This window comes from Vipera ursinii (genome assembly GCF_947247035.1).
Source record: "Vipera ursinii genome assembly, chromosome: 2".
NCBI classification, from domain to species: Eukaryota; Metazoa; Chordata; class Lepidosauria; order Squamata; family Viperidae; genus Vipera; species Vipera ursinii.
In genome coordinates this window covers 238351462-238370201 of record NC_139513.1, presented here as the reverse complement: position 1 = coordinate 238370201, position 18740 = coordinate 238351462, and the positions used below count along the sequence as shown (strand labels likewise).

Here is an 18740-nt window from a genome sequence, read left to right as displayed (position 1 = left end):
TTCCTTAGACTAGGCCAGGGGTAGGCAACCTCGGCTCTTTTATGATTCATGGACTTCAACTCCCAGAATTCCTGAGCCAGCTTGGCTGGCTCAGGAATTCTGGGAGTTGAAGTCCATGAGTCATAAAAGAGCCGAGGTTGCCTACCCTTGGACTAGGCATACCCAGTTCCCACAACCCACCATTGAATATTTTAGCCTCCAGCCCCATAATCATCTTTGTTGCTCTTTAACGTCTCGACATCTTTTTTTTTTTGTATCTGGTGGGGGCCAGAATTGGACGCAGGTACCAAGTGAAGAGAAAAGTGTGAGAAAAAGTCATAATGGAGGCGCGTCCACCAAACTCGGACAAACTCTGGGGAGTTCCTGAGTGGAACGGGAGGTGGGGAGAGAGGGAAAAATCTTCCTTCTGGAGGCCTTTCAGCCGGAGTCGGCTATTTGCCATCCTCCCATCGACGGTGCTGCTAGTGCAGCTCTCTCCGGAGCGCGGCGCTAGGAAGCCGCGCTGGCGGCCCTGAAGGAGCGGGATGAGGGGCGAGCGGAGCCTCGTTGTAAGAGCTGCGACGGCCGCGGCCGCTCGTTCGCTCTGCCGCTCTTGCGTGGAGGAGGCCGAGTGGTGGGAGGGGCGCGAAGGAACCAGCGCGGCAAGCGGCGCCGACAAGGTGCTGCCCGCCGACTCCTTGCCGCTAATCCGGCTGCCCGTGGAGAGAACTTCCACTCGGAGCAACAGCCCGGAGCTTCTTTTTTTGCAGCCGGCGGCGGAGCTTCTGCTGCGGTGGGAAGGGACCACGCCTAGCGGACTCGCAAAGGCGGTCTCGGGCTCTGGAAGCGTGACGAGAAAAGAGGCGGAGGGAAAGAAGAAGACGAAGAAGAAGGCGGCGGCGGCGGGACCCGCAGCTCGGTGGGCGTCTCCTGGCGGGACGGAACCCTCTCTTTCTCGCCGCCGCCCCATCCTGTGGCTACCACCATGGCCGCGCGGTCCCGGCGCCCCTGGTTGAGTGTCGTCCTGGGGCTGGTCTTGGGCTTCACCGTCGCCTCCTGGCTCATCGCCCCCAAAGTGGTGGAGCTGAGCGAGAGGAAAAGGCGCGGCGGCCACGGCGGCTCCCTGAGTGGAGGAGGCGGCGGCGGCGGCGGCAGCAATAACCTCTGTGCTTTCTATGGCCGCGTGGCTGGTCTGCCCGGAGGAAAAAGGCAGCTGCGACCCGAGGAGCCGGCGGTCACGGCTGCAGGCTTGGCGGGCGGTAGACACAGGCGGTGGGAGAGGGAGCAACAGCCGCCGCCGCCGCCGCCGCCCGCCGCAGAAGGGCCGATGCCGAGCGTCCCGGTTTCAGCCGCCGAAAGAGACCCCCAGGAAGAGGACGAGGAGGAAGAAGGCGGCGCCGGCCGCCACGGCAGCAGCCACAACGGCAGCGGGGACTACGCGGGCAGCCCGGGCTGTGCCAAAAGCCGCCACTTCCTTTACGTCGGGGTGATGACCGCCCAGAAGTACCTGGGCAGCCGAGCGCTCGCAGCGCAGCGGACCTGGGCTCGCTCCGTCTCCGGACGGGTGGAGTTCTTCTCTAGCGAGGGGTCGCTCCCTCCTCCCGGCCTAAAAGGAGAGCAGCCCCTGCCAGTCGTGGCTTTACCTGGCGTGGACGATTCGTACCCGCCGCAGAAGAAATCCTTCATGATGCTCAAGTATATGCACGACCATTACCTGGACACCTATGAGTGGTTTATGCGGGCGGACGACGATGTCTACATCAAAGGTGTGAGAATCGAGTGTGATTTTGTCTTGGGCAAAAGAGAAAGAGAAAGGAGGGGGATTGACCCATGTGCAGAGGGCAGGAGTGGTGTGACCTGAGAAGTGTAACTAGCACCAGTAGACTTGCCATTGGTAGATAAAGGGCAGGACTTCTTGAAAGCTTTCAAATCTGACTTTGGCAGTACAAAAAAGGTGCAGCATCTGCCCATATGTATTCTGTAATGTCCATGCTTCCAAAATTTACTAAATATTTGAAATTATGAGGGGTCAGATCCTACTGGAATTCTGCATGGACACGCTCAACATTTGCTAAGGCTGAGCACATCAAGAAACCCTATTATTTGGCCTAATAACTGGTTCCTTGTTATCTGCTTGTCGAAACTGACTCATAAACAAGCTTCAAAAATTACACCTTTACAAAAAGACTTCTGTGATTTGAGTTCAACTCTTGGTAGTTGCGTGAATGCATCCCTTGTCCAGAATTATCTAATGGAAGAATGGCAATAGCCATGCAAACATATTAATAGATTTCAAGTTACTGCAAGCCTTGAGTCTAAGGGGCAATAATGTACCATTGATAATAGTTAGGGTATTCTATAAGAAGGACTGTATTTATTTATTTATTTATTTTATTTTATTTTATTTTATTAGACTTATATACCGCCCTTCTCCCGTAGGACTCAGGGCGGTTCATTTAGATACAGCCTACTGTTGTATCGAGTATTGATTTGGAGTTATCCCCCCAAAAGACTTTTAACATGTTGATTTTGTAGAATTTCACTGTGCACCTTTAACTAAAAAAAGAAACCCGGGAAAACAAAGTCTAGTAATGCTTTTAATTTTAAATATTTTTTCAGAAAACTTTAGGGAAAAAAGGGGGGGGTTGCTAAGCTGAAGTGCCTAGAGAAAGTTATGGAGTGGGAGAAAGCAAGAGAGGAAATATGCAAGGTGAGGCATTGAATATAAGACTTCTTAATTGATAACTCAGAATAATGCATGGGATAGAATATATAATTAGAAGTGATCTAATCCTTTAATTAGATTTGGAAAGTGAGAAGTGCCACAAAATAAACTAGACTAGTATTTGTGTAATATACCACATGCAAACACTGTATTAATATAACATACAAAATAATTTACAAAGTATTTTTCCAACTTTATTTAATATTTTTTTTATACTGCTACCTAATCAAGGAGAAAAGCAACCTAGAATTAAAGAGAGCTTTCCTGACTTTTAGAACAGTTAATCAGCGGAACAACCTGCGTCCAGAAGTTGTGAGTGCTCCAACACTGGAAGTTTTTAAGAAGAGATTGGACATAAATCATATAGGGTTTCCTGCTTGAGCACGTGGTTGGACTAGAAGACCTCCAAAGTCTCTTCCAACTCTTGTTATTCTGCTTTATAAAATCTGAAGTCCACAGTGCTATGGCAATTGCAGAAATAGAGTAATAAGTTGTTAACCGACTTCCTCTGTCCATAACTAGAATGCAACATAAATAAATTTAAGTGGAATTAGAAATAAAAGTTTGTAGAAGACCTTTTCCACCTGATGGTGTTTTCAGCTACTGTTTCCATCATCTCCCATTGATACGAATTGCATTGTACACATCTGGGGGCAGCTGGATTAAGTTGTAGAAGTCTGGTTTTTAGTTTCTGAAATAGTAAATTGCCAGATGTTGTGAGTTTTATTTTCTCTTCATTTCAAAGGTTTTAATACCAGCTCTTAGCTTCAATAGTCTTTAAATTGCGGGGTAAACTAAATTGACAGGTCCCCAGAATTTTAAAGGAGTATCAGTAATATTTATTGAAGTCTTCAGTTCATAAGGTTGCTTTGTAAACTCTAATTCCAACTAATTTAACTCTTTAATCAAGTATGTTTCACTGAACTGTGCCTTGTAATACAAGTTGGTCCTCAAATTATAGCAATTCATTTAGTGACCATTTAAAGTTACAGTGGCACTGAAAAAAGTGACTTATGACCGTTTTTCACAGTTACAACCTTTGCGGCATCCCCATGATCATGTGATCAAAATTCAGTTGTTTGGCAACTGGTTCATACTTATGACCCGTGCTGTGTCCCAGGGTCATGTGATCCCCTTTTTCAACCTTCTGACAAAGTCAGTAGGGAAGCCAGATTCACTTAACAACCAGGTGACTAACTTATCAACTGCAGTGATTCTATGGTTCTTAGAAAAGTATACTTTGAACAAGAATGTAAACTTGATAGCTAGACAACTAAATCATTCTTTAATTAATCAATCAGCCTTTACTGCATTTATTGTCTAAATACATCTTACCGTAGCTCTTTTGGATAGTTGCCTGACATCCACTAAAATAGTTGAATGTAAATCATTTTTTTGCAAAGTAATACAGTGCGTTCTTTACATTTTGAACAGGGCATAGCGAGATCACTGAAATGAAATGGGATCCCTGCAAAATGATAAAAATTTGATTAGGACTCTAAATTCTTTGTAGGATAGTGGGCTTTGTATTGCAGAACTACAAAAGAACAACCCCCTTGCTACTACTATGTGTTGTGATTTCTCCCTAAAATGACAGAATGGAACGGGAGTAGAGCTGAGTGATTGATATGCCTCTTTTCTAATCATAGACAAAGCTTTGTTCTAGTATCACCAATCATAGTACTTTAGAGGAATAATATGTCCTTTGCCTGCAAATATATAATTCTTCTAAAAAGCAGAGACATCACCCTGTCAACAAAAGTTTGTATAGTCAAGGCTACGGTCTTCCCAGTTGCAATGTATGGCAGTGAAAGTTGGACCATAAGAAAGGCTGAGCGCCAAAGAATTGAGGCCTTTGAACTATGGTGCTGGAGAAGACTCCTGCGAGTCCCTTGGACTGCAAGGCGATCAAACCGGTCAGTCCTAGAGGAGATCAACCCTGACTGCTCTTTAGAAGGCCAGATCCTGAAGCTAAAACTCAAATACTTTGGCCACCTAATGAGAAGGAAGGACTCACTGGAGAAGAGCCTAATGCTGGGAAAGATTGAGGGCAAGAGAAGAAGGGGACGACAGAGAATGAGGTGGCTGGATGGAGTTACTGAAGCAGTAGGCGTGAGCTTAAATGGACTCCAGAAGATGGTAGAGGACAGGAAAGCCTGGAGGAACGTTGTCCATAGGGTCGCGATGGGTTGGACACGACTTCGCAACTAACAACAACAACAACAACAACAACATATAATTCTTTTCAAAGACAAAACATTACAGGCATTTTTTCTTTGTCTTTGTATTTTACATTTGAGTTTTTAAATTTAGTAAGAATTTAAAGGAATTGAACTTCAAAATACTTGTACATATTTCTCTGGAATTAGGCAGGATTCCTCTCAAGAATACCGTGTACTGTGTCTGCCTACAGCAAAATATGGGTTTTCCATACTAATCAGTGAAAAATTGATTTTTCAGAATCTTGCTTAAGAGGGGACAAAACCAAACTAGTCAGCTTCCGAATTTATCCAAATAAAAACTTTTCAATAAAAAAAATAAATATTTGCTAAATTATGAATTATATAAATGCGTTTGCATGAAAAGAGAAATACATAGATTATTATTTAAGATGTTTTAAGACACATGTTTATGAAACATGTTTATGAAAGAAGGTTTTGTGTACTGTTGGCCTCAGCAGACTGTGATAGTGCTAACAAAATCAATTTTCATTATACAATAAGATGTAATTTAATTCCCATTGCCTGGGAGTAAGGCCCATTATACAGAGAGCACTTTAAAAGGCAATTATATTATTTTCTACATAAAGGTAGATTTGTGCTGTAAATAATATCTTTTGATTTTTTTTCTTTTAGGTGAAAAATTGGAAGAGTTCCTTCGGTCACTGAATAGCAGCAAACCTCTTTATTTGGGACAGACAGGACTAGGAAATACAGAAGAACTCGGAAAATTGGGTCTTGAACCAGGAGAGAACTTCTGCATGGGAGGGCCTGGGATGATCTTCAGTCGTGAGGTTCTCAGAAGGATGGTACCACATATAGGTGAATGTCTTCAAGAGATGTACACAACACATGAGGACGTGGAAGTGGGCAGATGTGTTCGGCGATTTGGTGGTACTCAGTGTGTCTGGTCATATGAGGTAAGGAATGATGATGATGATAATGATGGCATTTGTATATTAGATGGCCAAATGTTTCGGCTACACACTCTGACCCCATATGTCTGTCCACAAAAATACACAGAAAGTGCGGTGTGGAGGATGTAATCAGCAAGTTATAAGATGTTGTATGATTTACTCATGGGCTAAGTGCATTCATGCCTGACAGCAACCTAATGTATTTTGGTTTTTTTTAATGATATGCCACAAATCAGCTTACACTGAGTTCAATGTATGCCAAAGTATCATACGATCCTAAGTTACTGTACGTACTATTGGGCTAGAAATCAGTTAATTGGAGGAATGGGTTGTATGAATGAAATTTAGTGCTCATTCATCATAATTCTAAACACCACCATGACAGGATACATTCTTGAAGTATAATTGTTTTGTTATTTCATGGTTTCGGTACTAACTTGAAAGTGCATAAATAAATAATGTATTAATTCATATATTTATTCAGATTGTAGCAATACCTGTCAGGGATTTATTTCTGGTTAAGTATAGAGCTGCCTGACTTAATGGAAAAAGTTTTGGCATCACTTCTCAGAATGCAGTGTGCTGTTGGAACAGAAAAGAGCAAAATTTGGGCCTTTCTGTCCTATGAAAAGTGGTATTCTTGCAATCCAGTCTGGCACCAAGTTGCCAGTTGTGTCTGAGCTGAATTTGGTTCTAAATGATTTCTCAATCTCTCCCAGGCTAAATATTTTGACTTTGAAACAGCAACTTTGATCTCAATATGTAGCTGTAAAACTAAAGTAACACTCTCAGGGATGTAGGAACTTAGAATACTTTTGTATGGTCAAAGGGTATTTCAAACTTATGAATGCTTTACATATGTCTGGACATACATCTGCTGTGTGAATTAACTCTAACCTTACTGCTTTTAAGAAAGGTCCTCTCCTGCTAGATTTTGTGATGGTATGGTTCTAGTGGCTTGTAGTTCTTTATATTGTTCCTCATCTTGAGTTTCTTACAGGTAGAAAGACAGGGCGAAACCATATATACTTACATGTAACATTAATCTAATGTATTTTTGGCTTAATGTTAATACATTGACATATAGCAGAAATCACAATAGGTACTTTTGTATCTGATACAAACATCAAAATAGATCTTAACCTTGCATTTCCAGTAAAGACATGCATATATGTTTTCAACCAAATAGTCATGGATTCCTGGAAGTTTATTTATTTTAATCCCATTTATATCCCACCCTTCTCCGAAGACTCAGGGCGGCTTACAATTCTAAAGCACAAATCAATGTGCTTAGCAATAGCCTTCATTCTATGTATATGCCTGCTTATTAGGGCTTTCGGGCCCCCCCAAGTGGCATTATTACAAAGTCAGCTTATTGCCCCCAACAATCTGGGTCCTCATTTTACCTACCTTGGAAGGATGGAAGGCTGAGTCAACCTTGAGCCTGGTGGGACTCGAACCTGCACTAATTGCAGGCAGCTGGTGTTACTTAAGGAGGCATTAGCCCACTGCTCCACCAAGGCTTCACCAAGTTATAGCATTCTATTTCATTCACTACTGAATATTACCATATGTGGACTTTCTTACTCTTCTACTCTGCAGAGGGACATGTTCCCCTTCCTCATCTATTGATTTTAATTGTGGTTAATGGAAAAACATTTTTGAAATGGAAAGACTGTCAAGGAGTATATAGGGTAGGTATTGTATGGTATGCCTCATGAAAAAATGAAATCATTTTATTGAATGTGCTTAAAGCAATTCTTAACTATGACATTAATAGGCTATCAAAAGTAGATTATAAATGCAGAGTGGGTAAATAATGTTACATATTATATATTATGGAATTAGATTAGTTGGCAGAAATAATTTATGTTTTCACTATTGAAACATACAATGCGTTAATCGGATACAGTGGTTTATTTCCTGCAAAACCTATTGCAGTCCTAATATTGTTTTAGATTTATGATTTTAGAGAATGCCATTTGAAGTTATCTTCCACTCTTCCATTATGTTTGGTGAGCAACAGTTTTGATGCATCATCCCAAACTCACCTTTTGATTTCTCACAAAGTGGCCATTTTTTGTGGTGACACAGATCAAACTTCTTCCTAGTCAGAGTTCTTAGTATACAATCATGTTGCTTCATATGCCTGGAACTACAAAATTAAAACTCTTTTTTTCCAAACCTCAACATTTAATTGAAATATATTTGAGATCACCATGTTGATCAGATAGCATTGAGAGTACATGATTTGCCTAAATTTACCCTGTAAATTGAAGACATAAAGATGTATAATTATTATACTTATGTTCTAAATTATTGTGCTACTAATTTAGCATTAAAATATCCTTGCCCTTGTGTCACTAGCTCATTAAACAGGAAAGAAATCAATTTAAATAGGCCAATGAATGAGGTTATATGCTATAAGACAGAGAACAGTAATTGGATTGGGTGATAACATAGCATGCTTCCATTTTCTTTTGAAAAACATTTTAAAAATAAAGTGTGCAACATAAAAAAATCTGCTATAATCTTCTAATTCCATTCGTGTTGGTAAACCACAGAATATTAAAATATAATGAGGAACAAATATATGACCTCTGCAATCCTGTGAAACTCTTAAAATTATGGAAAGTTGGAACGAATTTCCCCTTCCTGTCTCAGCAGCTTATTTAAAGAAGAATATGAGTGAATTTATTTATTTATTTATTTATTTTATTTAATTTATATACCGCCCTTCTCCCGAAGGACTCAGGGCGGTGTACAGGGCAATGCAATAAAATACAATGTACAAAAATTAAAAATATTAAATACTACAGCCCTATTCAATAAATTAATACAAAACTATAAAATACCCCTAAACCCATCAGACCAGGCCGGCTTGTTCAAAGAAATGTGTTTTTAGGTCCCGTTGGAAGGAGCGAAGGTCGGGAGCCATCCGGAGCTCAACCGGTAGACGGTTCCAAAGGTCGGGCGCGCCCACAGAGAACGCCCTCCCCCTGGGGGCCGCCAGTCGACACACTTTGACCGACGGCACCCTAAGGAGGCCCTCTCTGTAGGAGCGCACTGGACGAAGGGAAGTTGAATTGGGGGGAGAGGAGCAAAAATTCTGTGGCCTAGGCCAGGGGTAGGCAACCTTGGCTCTTTTATGACTTGTGGACTTAATTCCCAGAATTCCTGACCCAGCATGAGTCATAAAAGAGCCAAGATTGCCTACCCCTGGCCTAGGCAAAAGTCTGTACAACATTATCTGTCATCTGATTCAGAGGAAAAATAGTTTCATTCATTTTTGCCATATATCTGTTGATTAATTAAGTGCCATCTGGTCAGCGTCAACCCTTAGATACCCTTGATAGATCTTCTCCAGGATAATCTATAACCAATTTTGCCCTTCAGGTCTCACATATTGCCCTCATTGTCATGGTAATTAAGTATAGTAAAACCTCCATAGTTGACCACCTCTTTTAAGTTGACCTAATTTTCATAGACTGGACGTATACTACTCAATAGAAAGCCAACCTTTCTATACTGACCACCTCTGTAAGTTATTTCTTGACCACCTGGGCCTTGACACACGGTATTAGTTTACTCTCTATAACTTAACCAGTTGTGTCCAGTTTGTACCATGGGTAAGAAAAGTGAAATGCAGAATTGGTAGCAATGAATTTTTTTTCAAGAAAAATATCAAAGAATACAATATTTTTGATTTTGATTCAGCAGTAAAGATGACAACATCTTTAACGCTGATGAGTGTGGACTCTTTTTCAAGGCAATGTCTGACAGGAGCCTTGTTATGAAGGGTGAAAATTGTAAGAGTGGAAAACTTTCTAAAGAATGTTTCACAGTTCTGTGTGCTAGCTTAATCGGAGAGAAGCTAAAACCCTTGGTGATTGGTAAGTCAGCAAAGCTACATTCATTCAAGAGCCTACAGCCTAAAAACCTCCTCATCACTTGGAAATCTAACAATTCTGCATGGATGACTGGTGCCCTCTTTGAGGAATGGATAAGAGGTATTGAGTGAGAAATGAAGAAGAAGAACGGGTACATTCCATCCACAGAAATTGCAGGTATTCTGAAAGAAGAGGATGCCAGTCATTTGAAGTCATTTGCCATGGAAAAATACCCAGGTATGCTGAGTGGTATAGCCAGCGCTGAGACTGCTATCTCCACTTACATTCATAAAAAGAATAAGAAACAGACTAAAATTGACTCTTTTTTCATAAAGAATGATCAAATCATGAGAAAACAATACATATGTAAATATATTGATTTTGTATGATACAGTATTGTATGAATGATTTCCTGTGTTTTTACCATGTGTGTTTCTGTATGACATTCTCTGTTAAAAGCTGTACAATAAAATGAGGCACATGCACATACTGTGTTTCCCCAAAAGTTAGACCTAGCCCGATAGTAAGCCCTAGCTTAATTTTTGAGGGGTGAGCCTAATATAAGTCCTACTTCAAAACTAAACCCTAGTTTTGGGGCAAGGCGCACCCCTAAAAATCAAGCTAGGGTGGGGTAGTGGGGGTGAAGCTTCCCCACGTGCCCTGCTCCCGCTTACCTTACCAGTAGTACCACCACTGCCAGGCCTCTCACGCCCCAACACCTGTCGTGCTGCTACTTGACTTCTGTGGCTGCTTGCTGCCACTTGTGGCCAGACGCCATGTGGCGCATTGCACTGTTGCCACTCCTGGCAGGATGCCACATGGCGCTTCAGGCTGCTTCCGTTGCTTGCGTGCTTCGGACCCCTTCTGTTGCTCATCTGCTTTGGGCTGTTTATGTTGTTTGTGGCAGGAGGCCACGTAACACTTCAGGCTGTTTCCACTGCAGAAACGGCCCGAAGAGCCATGCAGCATCCTGCCAGAGGGAGTGGAAATGGCACAAAGAACCATGTGGCATCCTGCTGGAAGGAGCAGAAATGGTGCAAAGCACCACATGGCATCCAGCCGCAAGTGGTGGCAAGCGGCCGCAGAAGTCAAGCAGTGGCAAGACAGATGTCAGGGTGTGGGAGGCCTGGTGGTGGTGGTCCTAAGGTAAGACATTCTCCAAAATTAAGACCTAGTACCTCTTTTGGAGGCAAAAAAAATATAAGACCAAGTCTTAATTTCGGGGAAATACAGTATCAATACAGTTATTTTGTACATTGACCACCTCCGTATGTTGGCCACTTTCGTGCAGTCCCTTAGGTGGTCAACTTTCAGAGGTTTTATTCTATATCCACCTTACTATTGGTTGCCACCTTCTCTTTCCTCCCACTTTTTCAGGGGATGGACTTTTCAGAGGATATGCGTCTTGACATGTTGTGTTCAAGATAATTTGAGTGTCTTAACAACTGTGGGTTGTTTAGTTTAATGGTCCATTTGTTATCTTGCTATCCATTATATTCTCAAGACTCTTCTCCTGCACCAAATTTCAGAAGCATAAATATTCTTTCTATCCTTCTTCTTCAGAGTTCAATTTTTGTTTCCTTAGAATATCCCAGAGAAAACAGTTCTGTACAATTCTGATTTTTTAATAGATATAGAGACTTGAAGCATTTGAATATCTTTCCCTTGGCCTTCATTGCTACATGTTCAAATGGTAGTCATATTTATTGACTACTGTTTTTTTTTACTGTTGATAATTTATTATAAAAGATAAAAGATACAAGTTTTCTGCCATTTCATTGTTGGTTGCTAAGATTGCTGCTGTGTCTGTGGGAATTTGCTCTTCTTTATATATAATTATAATCTCATGTTCCTTCATTTTTATTATTAGAATCTCCAGTAAATTTCCATTAAATTATCAGAATAATGTCAACAGGGGAGTGCAGGTTATTGATGTTTCTTTTTTCCAGTTTTAAAACTGTACTTATCTTCATACAGTTCCAGTCTCAATATATAATCACCGTATCAGTTGAGTAAATAAGGAGACAGTATACAGTCTTGTCTCACTCCGTGATTTGGAGCCAGGCTGTTTGACTGATTCCCCCCCCCCCCCACTATTGCTTTCTGGATATAGGTTTCACATTACAACAGTGAGATGTTTCAAATTCCCCTTTTCTCATGGACATTCTATGCTTAACGTGGTTAACATAACTAAGGTCTTTCTATAGTCAGTGAAGCACACACTGATCTCTGTGGCTTTCTTGATTATTTATGGTGCATCTGCAATAATCTCCCTTCTTTCTGTTTTAGCTTTTCTAAAATCAGCTTGAGATTTCCACGTTGGGCTCTAATCTGCTTTGGATAATTGTAAGGATTATTTTGTCAGCACGTGAAATTAGGATATTGTGTGATAAATAGCACAATATCCTCATGTTAAGTCTCTTCTCTTTGCTGCTGGCGTGTAGGCCGACCTCTTTCAGTCCATTGGCCAAATTGGAATTGTATTGTTTTCCACATTTGGTAAAGTTTGATTAGAATGCACGTCATATTTCTGCAGATATTTCATCAGTTCTTGTAGCCTTCCAATTTGGTAATGACTTTAGTTCTGACATAATTCCATCCTGTAGTACCAGAGATTATTATAAGTAGAGAATATCTTTAAGGTATCTGCAGACCCCTACTGTATGGAACTTCAGTATACTTCATTTCAATTCATTGACATTAAGTGAACAAGTAGTCCTTTACTTACAAACATTTGTTGAGCGACTGACAGTTCAAAGTTACAACAGCACTGGAAAAAGCAACTTACAGTTTGTCCTTACCCTTAGGATCCATGATCATTTATTTATTTATTTATTTATTTTAATTCCATTTATATCCCGCCCTTCTCCGAAGACTCAGGGCGGCTTACAAGCTTAGCAGTAGCCTTCATTCTATGTATATGCCTGCTTATTAGGGCTTTCATACACCCCCCAAGCGGCATTATTACAAAGTCATCTTAATTGCCCCCAACAATCTGGGTCCTCATTTTACCTACCTCGGAAGGATGGAAGGCTGAGTCAACCTTGAGCCTGATGGGATGCGAACCTGCACTAATTGCAGGCAGCTGGTGTTACTTAAGGAGGCATTAGCCCACTGCTCCACCAAGGCTCTTGGTCATGTGATCAAAATTCCAGCACTTGGCAACTAGTATATATTTACGAAGGCTGCAGCATCTCAAGATCATGGGATCACCCTCTGCAACCTTCTCAGCAGGCTTCTGAGAAGCAAAATCAATGGGAGAAGCCAGATTTGCCTAATGACCATGTAATTAACTTAACAACTGTGATGATTTGCTTAACAACTGAGACAGAAAAAGTCATAAAACTGGGTGCAGCTCACTTAACAACCATTTAGCAACAGAAATTCTGATGTCCATTGTGAATCTATGTCAAGGATACCTGTAGTTGATGTGTTTCATATTTTCCTGCGCTGAGCTTTCCCACGTTCATGTTTCTTTGTAATTATCCCTTGTAGGACTTGGTTTCCAGTTCTTTCACCTTTTTTCGATCCCTTCTCTGGACCTGCTCCAGTTTACCAATATCTTTTTCAAACTGCAAAACTGAATGCAATATTTCAAGTGAGGTCTGACCAGGAGCAGAGTAGAGTGGGAATACACTCCCTGCCTGCACCCCCCCTCCCCATTTCCTGCAAATGAATTTTGTTTCTGTAAATTCTGGGTTCATTCTTTTGGAGAAGGTATCTTAACTGTAAGCTTTCTAAGATAAGGGAAACTTCCTAGCTGATACACTTTTTTTTTTACTTAAATCAACACTTTTATTTCTATTTCAGGAGGCTTTTACTATAAGGATGGATCAGATGAATTGAAAAGATGAATCAAATGAACCCTGGGGGTTAGGTTTAGGGAGCAAAACACAGACTGCAGAAAGAAATCAGAAGCAGATCACTCCCATCAATCTGGGGAAAAGTGAGTAAAGCGTCTGGTTCTTTGGTTGTGTATTTTTCAATTCGAATGGCAGGGGAAGGGGAAGAGAGTAACTTGGAAATTTTCTGGTAAGGAAACTTTCCATCTCTACTTTCTCATTGACCCATCAGGGAAACACTCCTATAATTTGCTTGGCAAAAATATGAAATTGGTTAAATGTGAAAGTGGTTTGCCACCACCTTTTTCTGGAATGATGGAAAAAGTTCCAGAGCCTTGGAAACTTCTAGAACTCTGGAATTTCCTTGTGGTTACCCATACAAGTACCTGATTAGTTTTTTTCTAGGATGGTAAGATAGAATAATTCGTTTGGATCCGGAGTGGCAGGATGGTATGGGGAATATAGGGTGGCTTGGAAGCATTGGATGACCAAAGCATCCTCCTCCTCATCTAACAACCTCTTGTTTATATTCTTGTGGAAGAATGTCCCATAGAATATGTGAATTTATATTCATGTATATAATTTTCATGCTTTTATTTTTCACAGTTGTGTTTGCACAAGAATAGTTCTCACAGCTTTCATTCACTGTGACTCTGGTTGCTCTTGTTGTCCTCTCTTCTAGTAACCCTTTCCCTGCTTCTGTCTGCCCCACTGATTTCTTTCAGCATCTCCCTTCTAGTGCTTTCCTCAGCATAGTTACAGAAGGCAGAAGACAAACTGCCAGAGGGAGCTCTGTACAAGCTTTCACCTTTCTCACCACACCAACTGTAAGGTAGCCCTCTCCTGCAATAGGGTCATGAAGGGTCACACTTTCGACTTCCTGTTTGGCAGCCGTCGGGACAACTTGGAAAAGCCGGTGCTCGGCTTTCCAGTTTGGTTTTTCTTCGTCTAGCGACCCTTAAAGGGTTGGAAAGTTGTTTGGAGGGGCAACGAAGAAGGAGGAGTACTTCAGAAGCTCAGATCAGGGGGTATCCGATCGGAGTGGACTGCAGAACCCTCTGAAAAAGTGAAGAAAAAGGTGCCGCGAGAGCCACGGCAGCCCTAGTCGTCTCCAGCAGGAAGAGAAGTACTGCAAAGCAGCTGATTCTCAACTGTGTGCTGAAGCTGGGTGAGCCAGAATTTTTCTTTCCTTCTCCATGAGGATTGTAAATGTGGTGCCCCTGATGGGAAAGGGCTGAAAAGTAAAGACCCCCAGAAAGATTAAAGTTAAAGGTGGAGAGAAATTACAAAGAAGGGTAAATAATCTTTGTTAAGAATATTGGACATTGATAAATAAGTCAAGGAAGACATCTAGTGGCAAAAGAAGAACGACACTTCTGATATATAGTGAGAACTGGAAAAAATGTTTTTACAAAATAACTTTGGATTAAGACAGCTGCAAAGAACAAAAGTGCCTTGTGAGATTGTGAGGGAAAAGACTCTTCAAAGTTTCTTTTATTGAGTTTGGCTAACTACACAGATGTTATTTTGGCTTTAGACTGTAAGCTGTAAAATGAGTTCATCGAATATTACTAGACTTATGAAAAAAACCTCTTCTGCACCCTCAGTAGGACAATCTAGTCCAACAACACAGGGATCTATTGAAGCAATGTTGCAATGTGAAAAAATAGGCATTGCTTAAAACACAGATTTCATTAAAACTGCTTCAAGAAATGATGCAACGTAATCAAGAGGCGTTGGAAAGAAATCATCTGGAAATGCAGGTAAATCATAAATACAAAGTAAACTTGAGAAAGTAAGTGAAGAAATCTTAGATATAAAGGAAAAATTTGAAGCTCAAAATCAAATAATTAAAAATTAACAGAAAATACACAAAATTGAAAAAAAAAACAGATAAAAGATAGAAATGTATTACAAGAAAATGAAAAATTACAGAACCCAATTAAGATTTTAGAGATGGAAAAAGCGGAACATTATTTAAGATTTCAAAATATTCCTGAGGATAGAGAAGAGAACATAGCAGATGTGATTACTGACATGCTGGAGGAGGCTTTAAAGGCAGACAGAGGAGAAATTCAGCTAGAGGTCGATGAAATATTTCGCATGAACTCAAGCTATGCAAGAAGAAATAAACTGCCAAGCGAAGTACATGTACAGTTTATAAAGAAGACAACAAGAGAAAGTTAGAGACGAGCCAATACAATACAAAAATAAAGAAATTGTGGTTTTAAAGCAGATATCTAAGAGTAAGAGATACTAGAAGACATTATCACTTCCTGACTACGAAGCTGATTGCTAATGGTGATACCGGAAGGCATTTTAATAAATTGAAATAATACAAGATATCGATTGGACTCAATCTGGAAGGTGGAAGATTTTGAAGTAAGGAATAGAGCAATTTTAGATGAAGGAGTGAAACAAAGACAAGGGGAGATTAAAGAGCAGAAGCAAACAGAAGAGAGGACTCAAGGAGCGACCGCACAAACAGGGGAACAGAAAGAGAAAGACGATGAAAAGGGCGAAGATGAAGGACCTGCCAGAGAACAGAGGACTACTAGAGCTACTAGACCTAAATATAAGTAAATGGAAATGGAGAAAGAAAATGGAATCTTTTCAGTAAACATAAATGGACTAAATTCCCCAATTAAAAGAAACAAGATTTTTAGGAAGTTACAGAAATTGAATTTAGATATTATTTGTTTGTAAGAAACACATACAAAAAAAAAACATTATAAAGTATTGGAATATCCAAAAATTGGGAAACTTTATTATGCATCAGTGCAGCAGAAAAAAGAGGGGTTTCTGTATATATTAAAAAGACAATAGATTCTAAAATGGTATATTCAGATAAAGAAGGAAGAATTTTAATGGTAGAAATATATCTGCATCAAAAGCAAATATTGTTAGTGGTAATTTATGCACCAAACAACAATCAAGAAAATTTTTACAAAAAACTACATAGAAAAATAATAGAAATGGAGTACCAAAATATCTGCTTACTAGGAGATTTCAATGCAATAATAGATGAAAAAATTGATTATAAAAGTAACAAAACAGGAAAAACTGGAAGAAGAAGGTTACCTAACACATTTTTTTGATATGGTGGAGGAAATGGGAATCCAAGACATCTGGAGGGAAGTTAACCCACAAAAATTGTAATATACTTTCTATTCAAATAGTCAAAAATCCTGGTCAAGGATTGATATGATTTGGATGACTGCTGATGTGCGAATGAACGTACAGGTCATTGAAATAGAAACAGGCACATGGGCAGATCATAATCCTTTGAAAATGACCTGGAAAGAAATACAAAAAAAGGCCAAGATGGACTTTAAACCATTCCATATTAAAAGAAAAAGAATTTATAAAGTTAGAGAAAAAAGAAATGGAATTTTTCTTCAAAGAAAATAAAAAAGAAGATACAACAGTACAAAATGTATGGGATACAGCTAAAGCTGTATGGCAAGGAAAAATAAACAGAGAAAACAGCAATATGTATTGTTAAAAGAAGAATTTGGAAAGTTAGAATTAGAACTGCAAAAAAATCCACAAAAAAGACTTTGAAAAGAGAAATGGACATAATGAAACATAACTTAAATCTGCTAGACTCAGAAAAAGTGGCAGAACAGATAAAGAGAGCAAAACAGAATTTTTTTGAAAATGCCAATAAGCCGGGAAGATGGTTAGCTTATAAACTTAAAAAACAGGAGAAAAAAGATACATAACTTACTAGATGGGAAAGGTTATTTACAATATAAAAATGAAGAAATAAAAAAGATAGTCAAAGAATACTATAAGGAATTGTATGACAAGGAGGAAACTTCAAGAGAGAAAACTAAAATATCTGGAAGAAAATAATCTTCCAAAGATTTCAGAGGCATTTAAAATGAGGTTAGATGAAGGAGTTACAATGATGGAAATATCAGAGGCCATAAAAAGACAAAAAACTGGAAAAAACACCAGGTCCAGATGGGCTGCTGTCGGAGCTACAGTAAGGTTATTGAAACAAATAAAGCTAGATTTGGAAAAGTGGAAGAACTTACAGCTGTCATTACTAGGAAGAATTGCTACAGTTAAAATGAATATATTGCCTAAGATCTTATTTTTATTTCAAACAGTTCCGATAAAACTTGAGAAAAAATTCTTCCAAGAGTTAAATTCATTAATTTTGAAGTTTGTTTGGCAAGGAAAGAAAGCTAGAATAAAGATGAAAATGTTGCAAGATGCTAAGGAAAATGGAGGTTTTGGACTACCTGAGTGGGCTTTGTATTATCAGGCATCTGTATTAACATGGGTGAAAGAATGGATATCTCTTAGGAATAAAAGGTTGTTATATTTGGAGGGACATGACTTACAATTGGTGTGGCACGCTTTTTTGTGGTACGGGGAAAAACAAAACTCATAAGTATTTCCAAAATCACTATATTAGAAATGCTTTGATAACAGTATGGGGAAAAAATCAAAACTAAAATATATATAAAAATTCCAGGGCGACTATCAATGACGGAAGCTTTTTCACACCCAAATTTGGTAGATTTTGAAAAAATTTGGGCATATAGAGATATTTTAAATACTGATGGGACACTAAAATTGAAACAAGAACTGAAAAATCAGGGTGTCAACCTGTCGTGGTGGGTACAGTTACAAATACAAAATAGATATGAAAAAGATGTGAAACTGTATGAGTTTTATAAAGAACAAACTGTATTTGATAAGATATTGTTAACCTCTGATGAGAAACTAATTAAGAAAGTGTATAACTTTTTGTTAATTTTGGAGATGGAAAGTGAACAAATTAAAGAAACAATGACAAGGTGGCCGAAAAACTTTGGTGATAATATAGAACTAGAAAAATGGCAAAAATTATGGGAAAGAAATTATAAACTGACAATTTCAACTGTGTATAAATTTTTTTTATATAAAATGTTTTATAGATGGCACCTGCCACCAGCAAGATTAGCAAAAATGTTTAAAAATATGTCAGATAGATGTTGGAAATGTAAACATAATTCAGGCACGTACTATCATATCTGGTGGACATGTGATAAAGCAAAGGTAAAGCAAACAAAAAAAATACATGCTTGGTTAGAAAAAATGTTGGGAGAACATGTAGTATTTAATCCTGAATTTTTTCTATTAGGTATAATACCAGAAAAGATTAATAAGCA

At 39.5% G+C, this 18740-nt stretch overlaps 1 protein-coding gene across 1 annotated transcript in view; it reads left to right on the top strand.

The window, feature by feature from the left end:
* Window positions 1-964: 964 nt before the first annotated feature.
* CHSY3 (chondroitin sulfate synthase 3) overlaps window positions 965-18740 on the top strand; it is a gene marked incomplete at both ends in the record, with an annotated part of 68192 nt that continues 50416 nt past the window's right edge. Inside the window, 2 exons of the mRNA XM_083354648.1 lie at window positions 965-1745; window positions 5560-5843. Coding sequence (XP_083210774.1) covers window positions 965-1745; window positions 5560-5843 — 1065 coding nt within the window. The remainder of the gene's footprint in view (window positions 1746-5559; window positions 5844-18740) is intronic.